Here is a 12,660-nt window from a genome sequence, read left to right as displayed (position 1 = left end):
CTTACCTAAATGCTATTACTTTTTGACAATTGCCACACGGTTGTTGTCACCATCGAGAAGTTATCGAACTCCGATGCAAAACTGAGCAGTTGGATAGCTTCGAAGGGACGGTTACAATTGCGGGCTAGTGTTTTTTTTATTGAACTCGCATTGCGATTACAGCAGCTGCCCGTAGTTTGTTGAGTTTTAAAAAAGATTACTTTTTTCCGTCACTCTGTGGTCGCCAGTCCGACTATGAATACCATCAGTTGCAAGAAAAGACAAAATAATGATGGAAGTAAAAAATAGAAAGTTCTGCAACTGTTGTCATGGCAACAAGAGTTGAGGAAAATGGTTTTACGTTTCTATCACGGCTCATGCTTTCTGGAGAGTTTGATAAACTTACTCAAACACTGAAAAAGAATTTTCTATAAAAAAGTGAATTTGACACACACACATAGTTGAAACAAAGGAGTTGAAGCAAAATTGAAGGGACAGTATAATAGATCAGTAGAAGTTCAGATCTTGAAGGTAATTATCGCAAGTCAAAGTCAGTTAAATATTTCGTTGAACAATTAAAAGTCACATTTCTTATAAAACAATGAAACAGCACGGCACAGTAATGATGCATAGATTTTCACCACCGCTTTAATATCAGACGTTTCATGACTTGAATCATTATTTATTGAACAAAATTGTATTTTTCTTCCCCGAAAATCCTAATCAAAATCCACTGTCCTCAAGTTTCCGAACTTCAAAGCTCAAATTAAGTCTGCATACTTTTTCCAATCTCAAATGAACATAAATTCTCTCTTAAATCTCCATTTCTTTTTTCTTTATTATTTAAATTTAAAAAAAAATTAATCAAAAAAGTACGTCAAGGGTCTGTTTTTATCACAAAAAAGACACCACTACGCATTTAAAAATTGCACATTAATGATATCTTTTTAAACCAAATATGCATATCACAACTATATGAATCTATGAATTTTATCACAATAATCAGAATTTGTTCACAGGAATAGTGCTTGCTCTATGATGTCCTCCTCATCGTCCTCGTTGATCTGTTTCTCGAAGTATTTCCTCAGCTCCTGAATGTCCAGTTTCTTGTTGTTGTCCTTGTCGAATTTCTTGAACAGTTTGTAAGCCCGCTTCTCAAGCTTGTTAAGGTCCTGAAAGATAACACCTGTTTAGCGCTGAACTGACTTTAATTATGGAAACCCGGGCAGAGGAATTTTGCCAAATTTATGTAAGATCAGCGGTAACTAGCGTTGACAAATCGGAAAATTCAACGCAATTTTCTTACAAAATTTTGCGTTGAATGCGTTGAATTTAGCGTAGATATTACATATTTTGCGTATCTTACATAAATTCAACGCCTTCAACGCCAATCTTACATAATTTTGCGTTTTTTAGCGTTGACACCTCGGCCCGGGAACGTATATTCAAGTTAAACTTGTGTGAACAAAATGATGCATGTTTTTGCATTGATAATGATTGATTTGACCCGATAAGAGGCGGGACTAACAATTACTTTTAGTGTATTTCATTATAAAGGTTTAAAAGAGTAAATTATAGGACAGAATACGGAAGAATAAGAACATTTCCAAAACTAATGTAATTATTTTTTCAAGTCGGATTGTACATCAGATTACCAAGAATAATCTGCTAGTATAACTAAGTTAAACTAAACTGGGATATGAAAAATTTGTTTTAGAATAAGAAAGCTAAGTTGTTTTTAAGTTGTGCGTCCTCTCCTCTTTTTTGTTTTGGTTTGATTTTGTTGTAATCAAGTTTTTCTTGTTATAATAGCTAGAAAAACCAGAGACCAGACTTGCGTACTGAACGAGGAAATCCAGGAACAAGATCACCAGCATTACAGAACCAGGAACAATTTTAGCATTTTCCTGAATTCATTAATTTTTGAAACTTGAAAAATTTTCCTTAAGATCACAATTTAATACCTTTTACGCTTCGCAGGCGATAAAATGAAATGAAAAAACTTTGATACATTTCAAATGCGTTGATATTAGTGCTGCCTAAGTAATGACGCTCATTAAAAAACTCGTAAAATGTCAACATTATTGCACTTTAAAATTGGTCTCTTTTTAAAGTGCAGTAGTTCTTAATTTTCGTTAAAATGACATGGGAGACGGAGATTAAGTTAGATGTGTTAAGTCAAGTTATTTAAGTAAAGTTAGGTATTTGAGTTTAGCTTTTCGTAATTGAATGGTTATTGTTTCGAAGGCGCCAGAGAGGGAGTTGAGTGATATATCTTAAACAAACAAAATTAATGAAAAAAAGCATATTGAGCTGTCGATATATTTTGTTTACTCAGCAAAGTTGTATTTGTGCATCAGGCAAAAGTCCAAATGAGTGATTTATATTTAGAAGAAAACTAGAGAGCGAAGATTTGAAGTGAACTAGATTCTTTGAACAGAATTCGAAAATCAATTTGAAGTAAATGAAAGTGCGATTTAGAATTTGCAAAACAATGGGCATTCCCAAACCTTTTACCCTCGACTTTTTAGGTTATACTCATCATTCGACTCTGAAAATTTGTGGAGATGCTCTCCTAGTGATTGTCCACGTGTAAGAGGGATGTGCGGCTGGTTACACCTTTTCGCTCTGAGTTAGTTAAGTAGAGTTTTGTTGACTTAAAGTAAATAAAAAGGCAGTTTATCAGTTTTCCAAATACCCTCGGGTAAAAAGTTGTCCGACTCCCCCTGAAATGGGAAGGAGTTATTGGTTGATAACTGCTCAATGATGGGCAGGAACACTTAAAGGTCCTCTATTGCAAGTATATTTTCCAGGCGAATCCGACCACCCAACCCCTAGTTATTAACACCGGAAGTAGTGTGAATTGAAGGTTTTTAGGTATTTTACTGTGAAATATGAATGTTTGAGTCAGAAATAAGGCGATTAATCAGCCGTAATGTAATGCACGTATGAATCAAGGTTTTTTCATGATCTTGGGAAGGGTTTAGGATGTAAAATGGCAATTTTTAAGTACATTGGTAATTATCACAGGAATGTAGTTAGCACCTAAATTGAAATAGTATTTTTTTTCGAAAAGTTGAAGTCGGATTGACCTGAAAATTGGTGGATAGATTGATTTGGGTATGAGGAATCCGATTTTAATGCCAGATCTGACCCCACACAAACCTGCACGGAATTAGCGCACGCCTGTGCTGCGGAACGTAAAATTTGAATTGCTCTTGAAGTATTGGTAGCAGCCTTATGATTTTTGGAGGGTTAGTGTAACTTTTCAAGGGCTTTCGATTGGTTATATTTTTAATCCCAGATTCCGACCGGAAATCGTTGCTTCGGGATAACCCGAGTGCCGAAAACCGGAATTTGGCCTTTTTGAGCGGCTGAATGCCTTTGAAACTGTATTAATATGACAACCTGAGACAGTTAGTGACAAAAAATAATCAATAATCACCCCGGTGAAATTTGGCGAACGCGGATTTTTCGGTTTTCGGCACCCACAACTCCTTAAAAAACTTTCGAATTGCAAGCGACTCGTAACGGCTGATCCGTTGGTCATGAAACTTGGCAGGCAAGTTAGTGGCACCCTATAGTTACTAGACAATTTTACCCAAAAACGTTTTGACCACTACTTTGAGTTATTAAATTTGGAAATTTGGGGTCATCCGGGATGTCGATGAAAAATGTGCGCTTTCATTGCTCTTGTTTCAGTGGGAGTTAGGCCATGAAAATTTGTGAGTAGGTGCAACTATGAGAGGACTTTCCGTGACAATTGTTAGTTTTCAACTTTATCCCTCATTTTGGTCGGCTGACCTTTGGATGTCCCCTAGAGGTGAAATTTTGGGCTTTTAGGAATATCAGACTTTTCGGCGGTTTTTAACTGAGGAAATGCATGGAATGATTTTGAAATTGGAAATTACAAATAACCTGTGGTTTAGAGTTGAGTATGGTTATTTATTCATCACATGATTTTTGACAGGTATTGATTGCAGCTAATTAATTTTATAGTGGAAATAGAGGTATAAGAACTTTTCAGCGCAACGTTCAATGTTTACTAAGCAATCACTGATTGACATGTCAAGTGCAAATAAGAGATAAAGTGGAGTGGATTTGTTTACACAAGAGTCCAAAGGTCGTGTACTTAAGATAAGGAGAAAATTGAACAATGGTGGGTAGCAGTTGAATGACAGAGCATAATTTGATATTGGTTGTTTGCATAGCAAAAAAAAAGCCTTCCTACAGAATGTGATCATTTCAAGTGTAAGTTGCAATGTTTACTGAAGAGATTGAGGTTTGTTTGCGTAAGATGAGAGCGTATTGGTTGAGTATAAATTGAAGTGACACACAGAGAAATTTAGAGAGTGAGAGAGAAGCAGACTTTGGAGATTTTGTGAAAACTTCAGAAGTTTGGTTTCGAACAAGCGACAAAAAGTAGTTGGTTTAGTGGGACAAAAAGTTGAAGTCGGATTGACCTGAAAATGGGGGGACAGACTGATTTGGGCATGAGGAATCCGATTTCAATGTCAGATCTGACCCCACACCAACATGCACGGAACTAGCGCACGCCTGTTATGCGGAACGTAAAGTTTGAATTGCTCGTGGAGTATTGGTAGCAGCCTTATGATTTTTTGAGGGTTATTGTAACTTTTCAAGGGCTTTCGATTGGTTATTTTTTAATCCCAGATTCCGACCGGAAGTTGGTGCTTCGGGATAACCCGAGTGCCGAAAACCGGAAATTGGCCTTTTTGAGCGGCTGAATGACTTTGAAATGGTATTAATATGATAACCTGAGACAGTTAGTGACAAAAAATAACCACCCCGGTCAATTTTGGCGAACGCGGATTTTTCGGGTTTCGGCACCCACAACTCCTTAAGAAACTTTCGAATTGCAAGCGGCTCGTAACGGCTGATCCGTCGGTCATGAAACTTGGCAGGCAAGTTAGTGGCACCCTATAGTTACTAGAAAATTTTACCCAAAGACGTTTTGACCACTACTTCGAGTTATTAAATTTGGAAATTTGGGGTCATCCTGGAGGTCGATGAAAAATGTGCGCTTTCATTGCTCGTTTTCCAGTGGAAGTTAGGCCATGAAATTTTGTGAGTAGGTGCAACTATGAGAGGACTTTCCGTGACAATTGTTAGTTTTCAACTTTATCCCTCATTTTGGTCATGTGACCTTTGGATGTCCCCTAGAGGTGAAATTTTGGGCTTTTAGGAATATTAGACTTTTCGGCGGTTCTTAACTGAGGAAATGCATGAAATGATTTTGAAATTGGAAATTACAAATAACCTGTGGTTTAGAGTTGAGTTTGGTTATTTATTCATCACAAGATTGTTGACTAGTATTTATTGCAGCTAATTATTTTTATAGCCAAAATAGAGGTATAAGAACTTTTCAGCGCAACGTTCAATGTTTACTAAGCAATCACTGATTGACATGTCAACTGCAAATAAGAGATAAAATGGAGTGGATTTTTTTACATAAGAATCCAAAGGTCGTGTACTTAAGATAAGGAGAAAATTGAACAATGGTTGGTAGCAGTTGAATGACAGAGCATAATTTGATATTGGTTGTTTGCATAGCAAAAAAAAGCCTTCCTACAGAATGTGATCATTTCAAGTTTAAGTTGCAATGTTTACTGAAGAGATTGAGGTTTGTTTGCGTAAGATGAGAGCGTATTGGTTGAGTATAAATTGAAGTGACACACAGAGAAATTTAGAGAGTGAGAGAGAAGCAGACTTTGGAGATTTTGTGAAAACTTCAGAAGTTTGGTTTCGAACAAGCGACAAAAAGTAGTTGGTTTAGTGGGACAAAAAGTTGAAGTCGGATTGACCTGAAAATTGGGGGACAGACTGATTTGGGCATGAGGAATCCGATTTCAATGTCAGATCTGACCCCACATTAACATGCACGGAACTAGCGCACGCCTGTTATGCGGAACGTAAAGTTTGAATTGCTCGTGGAGTATTGGTAGCAGCCTTATGATTTTTTGAGGGTTATTGTAACTTTTCAAGGGCTTTCGATTGGTTATTTTTTTAATCCCAGATTCCGACCGGAAGTCGGTGCTTCGGGATAACCCGAGTGCCGAAAACCGGAAATTGGCCTTTTTGAGCGGCTGAATGACTTTGAAATGGTATTAATATGATAACCTGAGACAGTTAGTGACAAAAAATAACCACCCCGGTCAATTTTGGCGAATGCGGATTTTTCGGGTTTCGGCACCCACAACTCCTTAAGAAACTTTCGAATTGCAAGCGACTCGTAACGGCTGATCCGTCGGTCATGAAACTCGGCAGGCAAGTTAGTGGCACCCTATAGTTACTAGAAAATTTTACCCAAAGACGTTTTGACCACTACTTCGAGTTATTAAATTTGGAAATTTGGGGTCATCCGGGAGGTCGATGAAAAATGTGCGCTTTCATTGCTCGTTTTCCAGTGGGAGTTAGGCCATGAAATTTTGTGAGTAGGTGCAACTATGAGAGGACTTTCCGTGACAATTGTTAGTTTTCAACTTTATCCCTCATTTTGGTCAGGTGACCTTTGGATCTCCCCTAGAAGTGAAATTTTGGGCTTTTAGGAATATTAGACTTTTCGGCGGTTCTTAACTGAGGAAATGCATGAAATGATTTTGAAATTGGAAATTACAAATAACCTGTGGTTTAGAGTTGAGTTTGGTTATTTATTCATCACAAGATTTTTGACAGGTATTGATTGCAGCTAATTATTTTTATAGCCGAAATAGAGGTATAAGAACTTTTCAGCGCAACGTTCAATGTTTACTAAGCAATCACTGATTGACATGTCAACTGCAAATAAGAGATAAAATGGAGTGGATTTGTTTACATAAGAATCCAAAGGTCGTGTACTTAAGATAAGGAGAAAGTTGAACAATGGTTGGTAGCAGTTGAATGACAGAGCATAATTTGACATTGGTTGTTTGCATAGCAAAAAAAAGCCTTCCTACAGAATGTGATCATTTCAAGTGTAAGTTGCAATGTTTACTGAAGAGATTGAGGTTTGTTTGCGTAAGATGAGAGCGTATTGGTTGAGTATAAATTGAAGTGACACACAGAGAAATTTAGAGAGTGAGAGAGAAGCAGACTTTGGAGATTTTGTGAAAACTTCAGAAGTTTGGTTTCGAACAAGCGACAAAAAGTAGTTGGTTTAGTGGGACAAAAAGTTGAAGTCGGATTGACCTGAAAATTGGGGGACAGACTGATTTGGGCATGAGGAATCCGATTTCAATGTCAGATCTGACCCCACATTAACATGCACGGAACTAGCGCACGCCTGTTATGCGGAACGTAAAGTTTGAATTGCTCGTGGAGTATTGGTAGCAGCCTTATGATTTTTTGAGGGTTATTGTAACTTTTCAAGGGCTTTCGATTGGTTATTTTTTTAATCCCAGATTCCGACCGGAAGTCGGTGCTTCGGGATAACCCGAGTGCCGAAAACCGGAAATTGGCCTTTTTGAGCGGCTGAATGACTTTGAAATGGTATTAATATGATAACCTGAGACAGTTAGTGACAAAAAATAACCACCCCGGTCAATTTTGGCGAACGCGGATTTTTCGGGTTTCGGCACCCACAACTCCTTAAGAAACTTTCGAATTTTAAGCGACTCGTAACGGCTGATCCGTCGGTCATGAAACTTGGCAGGCAAGTTAGTGGCACCCTATAGTTACTAGAAAATTTTACCCAAAGACGTTTTGACCACTACTTCGAGTTATTAAATTTGGAAATTTGGGGTCATCCGGGAGGTCGATGAAAAATGTGCGCTTTCATTGCTCGTTTTCCAGTGGGAGTTAGGCCATGAAATTTTGTGAGTAGGTGCAACTATGAGAGGACTTTCCGTGACAATTGTTAGTTTTCAACTTTATCCCTCATTTTGGTCAGGTGACCTTTGGATGTCCCCTAGAAGTGAAATTTTGGGCTTTTAGGAATATTAGACTTTTCGGCGGTTCTTAACTGAGGAAATGCATGAAATGATTTTGAAATTGGAAATTACAAATAACCTGTGGTTTAGAGTTGAGTTTGGTTATTTATTCATCACAAGATTTTTGACAGGTATTGATTGCAGCTAATTATTTTTATAGCCGAAATAGAGGTATAAGAACTTTTCAGCGCAACGTTCAATGTTTACTAAGCAATCACTGATTGACATGTCAACTGCAAATAAGAGATAAAATGGAGTGGATTTGTTTACATAAGAATCCAAAGGTCGTGTACTTAAGATAAGGAGAAAGTTGAACAATGGTTGGTAGCAGTTGAATGACAGAGCATAATTTGACATTGGTTGTTTGCATAGCAAAAAAGCCCTCCTACAGAATTTGATCATTTCAAGTGTAAATTGCAATGTTTACTTAAGAGATTAAGGTTTGTTTGCTTAAGATAAGAGCGTATTGGTTGAGTATAAATTGAAGTGACACACAGAAAAATTTAGAGAGAGAGAGAAGCAGACTTTGGAGATTTCGGGAGAACTTCAGAAGTTTGGTTTCGAACAGGCGAGAGAAAGTAGTTGGTTTAGTGGGACTAAAACTTAAAAGAATTGTAATCGCAAGACCAGTGGGGATACTGTGAGTGTTTTTGGTTTAGTTCATTTTGGGAAAAAGAACCACGGATATTGGTATTATTATTGTAATTACTATTATAAACTCTCTTGAATTTGTCTTTTCCATTGATATGCAAGTAATTCTCTTGCCTTTGTTATCCATATAACTAGAATTGATATTACGAGCCCCATTGTGATTTAAATTATTTCAAGGCAATCTAATTTGCGACAGCATACAAGAGTGGAAGAGGGGAAATAGCAGAGTAACAAATTAACGCTTGCTTCACCAATTTAAAACCTTTGGTTATTTTATTTGATCAAAATTCTGGGCAACAGAGTCCCCTCACTGTTGAGGCTAGCAGAAATTCAGAAGACGGCATAAAGTAAAATAGCAAAATTAATTATTTGGGTTTTGATTTGAGTAATTCGATTCTTCTACATTTCCATATTTTAACAATGAAATCTGTCTTTCGTGAGGTAGTTATCAGCCATAATAAACAATACGGAGTCAGGGGAAAAAATGCTATATCTGATTGTCAAGGACACGCTTGTTTTTTTTTCAATTTTAGATAGAAAAGCCGGCACAGACAGAACAAAAAATCATCTCAAAACCTAACGGAAACTTCCTGAAAAACCTTTTATTTGGAACAAAACAAGCAGGCTCGGTAATGTACCTTCGCACAAAAAGTTCCGACCCCGCTCATCTACATTTTTCGCTTAACTGTCTACCAAATGAGGAAGAGATAAAAAAAATATCATATCGTCCAACAAACTACTAAATGAATAAAACAATTCACTTTAGACGGCCGATGAGACCTGTATGAACACCAGAAAAAACAGCGTTAAAAATCAAATAATTACAAATATTAATTATGACCAAAACATGTTGTCCATTTTTTAAACTAATAATAACCAAACCAAAAAAGTATCAAGTAAAACTTATACTGAAGAAGATTATTTTATACTTCATTAGAAAAAAAATGAGACTTTTCCTCAATTCGACTTGGAACATATCGACAAAAAATGAGCAAAAGAGCAAAGTTTAATATAATAAACCGTTGCTTTTTGAAAAGAACTAATGTCAAACGAAAATGTTGTCCCAGCCAAAAAAAATCATTAAGTTGTTCACGAATAACGTTACCAATTCTCGATTGCGTTTTTTTTTCAAATGACCAGAGAACATTTCATTATTGTGATACTATAAAAAGAAAAGAAAAACCTTCGAAATTGCGCGAAACTGCAAAAAGCAGCTACTTTTTTTATGAAAACTCATTTTACCAAGACCATTTGAGCAAAGACCATCCGAGAAAAAAAAACAGTTACAAAGAGCAAATTGTATATTAATAGACAAGGGATGTAACTGTTCTATAGAGATACTAATCTGCAAGTTAACAGAAATAAAATTGGCAAAGCTCAGAAATCCATTAACTTGTTTAAAAATTTTTTTTTCAAAATTCAAAGCCAACACAAGCTTTCGACTAATATATTGAAAGTTTATCTTGCAACTTCCTCGTGAACTAATTGATGTTGTTATTAGTTAGACTAAGTCATAAGACAATAAAATAACATTAAATCCAGTGTAGAATCCATTAATTTCATTAAAAAATTAACCCAAAGAAAAAAACTTCACTTGCATCACTTCTACACTGGAACATCATAAAGTCTTTTTATTAAGCGCTTATCTCAGAATAACAACAAAAGGAATCACGAAAAGTGAAAAAGATTGAAAAAACTCACAAAATTTTTCTGCAACAAATTGTCTAGGCCATAAGGACATCAGTCAAATTGTTTAACCAACCGAAAAATTATTGTTTGGTTCAACAAAAAATGTGACAAAATCTCTCAATAATGAGGCTAAGATAAAAAAAATGATACAAGATTGTAAAATACCTAAAACAGAAAAAAGATTAAAACCTGAAGAAAAGGGATAAGTTGAAGAACCTTTTTTTTACTTTTTTCAAAAAAAATCATTTGAAAGTCAATAAAATTTTTAGCTATATACCAAAATGAGTTAGTAAATTCATTTATATATCTATGCTTGGCCATTGAGACTTTTATTAGGCAATATTCCGCATACGATAACAATAATTATTATCAACTACAGGGCAAAAATTTAAAAAAAAACTACAATTTTTGCAAAAGAACTATGTCACTGACCCCATAACCATAGGTCATAGAAACAAAAAATTATTCAAATACGAATTTTGAATATCTTGTTTTAGTCAGATTTTTAAGTAATGTGACAATTTACAAAGTGGAGAAAAAAAAGCGGGCGCTTATGCACAGAAATCAGAAAAAGTTTGTAGTACCAAAACCAAGAAGCCGTTATTTTCAAAAATAAAAGTCTACCAACAAAATCAGTTTGTATCTGATATGAAAGAAATTTTGACCTGTATTTGCTCAGAGAATTTTAAAATTATGACAGAAAAATAAAAAAATTGACAAAAAGCAACTGAATTTTTCTTGAAACAAATTTATTAAATGTTATAAGAGACATTATATAACAGTCCAAAGCATTGTACAGGTTCACTTGCATCTCAGGGAAAAAGAATTTGGATCTTTGATTGGTTAGATTTAGTAATCACACTACAAAAAGAATACAAACTCGTAATACCAAAAGCAAGAAACCGTTCTTCTAAAACAATCCGCCACAAAATTAAGTTTTATTCTATGAAAAAGAACATTTGACCTGTAATTAATAAGAATAAGCCAACAGTAGACAAAAATAAGATAAAGATATGACAAGTTCAAAAAATCACTAAAATTTCATTAAAACAAATACATTCAGTGACATAAGATACATTAGGTAACAAAGGAATGCCTGGTACCGGTTTATTTACAGCTCATGGAAAAACCATTTGATGCTTTAAACGTTTAGACTTAGTAATCAGACTGAAAAAAAAGAATAAACATTTAAGACTAAACACAAGAATGCAATTAAAGTTTACCAAAACTCTTCTTCAAAGCCATAAAAACCATTAGGTTCTCTGAAATTAATTTATATCTACATTCGACCTCATTTGCACGTATAAAAGAAGTTGTTGTTAATGGAGCCGTGAATTGAAAATTTTCTCAGTAATGAACATTAAAAACCATAAACGCAAAATATTCTGAAAAAAAAAGCATCAACAAAAAAAATCAAATATAATTTTTCTGATTGTAAGAACTCATGATGATATCAAACCTATCCCTGATTTTGCTAAACTCCCAACAAACTACCCAAATGTTCCAATTTTTGCGAATTAAAGCAATTGCTAGGTAAAAATTTCAAAAGTAAAAAAAAAAACAAAGATGCATTATGTATCATTTCCCTAGTTAAATTTTCAAAAAAACGGCAAAGTTTTATTTCCGGAAGACTTTTATCGGGCGCCGAATTTCAACCAATTCTCTTTTGGAGTTTGTGCAGATGTTCAAGTTTTGTCAGCGGTTCCTAGGTCTACATTTTTGGTGAACTTAATTAAAGTGGACCAAAAAATATATATTTTGTGCAACTTTGGATAAAAAAAGTCTGAATTTTGAAAATTTTATCAAAATTTGTAGTGAAATTAACTCCAATCAGACAATTCAGCAACGCTCTTGTATTTTTAACGGGGTAAAGATAACACTCTACTGTTAAAAATTTTAATTTATTTTAAAAATTATATTAGCATAATTGAGCCAAATTTTTGCAAAATTTTCGGAAAATTTGAATAAAAACAAATTTTCACAAAACCTTAAGAAGAAACAAAATTTGAATAAAAACCTTAAGAAGAAAATTTGAATAAAAACAAATTTTCACAAAACCTTAAGAAGAAACAAAATTCAAAAAAATCTTTTTAATTCCATTTTCTAGGATCTACGTTCGTTTCAATGATGTCACTCACAACTCTCTACGATGAATATATCGATAGGCAAAAATTGACTGAACAAAAAAAACCCATATGAGTATATGGTGCTGCAAGTGAGTAGAATGTGCTTCTAACTAGAATTTGGTTACGGGACTGTTGAACTCACAGGCAGATGGCAACCGGATGTTATGACATTGGCTATAATGCAAACTTGAGTACTTGGGCATTGAGTTTAAATGTATTGTGTTCCGTTAAAATTGGAAATAATTTGAAGTGAGAAACGGCCTTTCCTCGAAACGGCCTATCTTGAG

The 12,660-nt window shown here is 35.0% G+C and overlaps 1 protein-coding gene across 1 annotated transcript in view; it reads right to left on the bottom strand.

Annotated features, from left to right (window-relative positions):
- Nucleotides 1–992: 992 nt before the first annotated feature.
- The window catches only part of LOC142338170 (uncharacterized), a 55,359-nt gene continuing 43,691 nt past the window's right edge, over nucleotides 993–12,660 (bottom strand). Inside the window, exon 3 of the mRNA XM_075387806.1 lies at nucleotides 993–1,151. Within this exon, the coding sequence (XP_075243921.1) occupies nucleotides 993–1,151 (159 nt within the window). The remainder of the gene's footprint in view (nucleotides 1,152–12,660) is intronic.

This window comes from Convolutriloba macropyga, chromosome 4, assembly GCF_964194025.1.
Source record: "Convolutriloba macropyga chromosome 4, txConMacr16.3, whole genome shotgun sequence".
Classification (NCBI taxonomy): domain Eukaryota; kingdom Metazoa; phylum Xenacoelomorpha; order Acoela; family Convolutidae; genus Convolutriloba; species Convolutriloba macropyga.
This window is presented reverse-complemented; position numbering and strand designations above follow the sequence as displayed.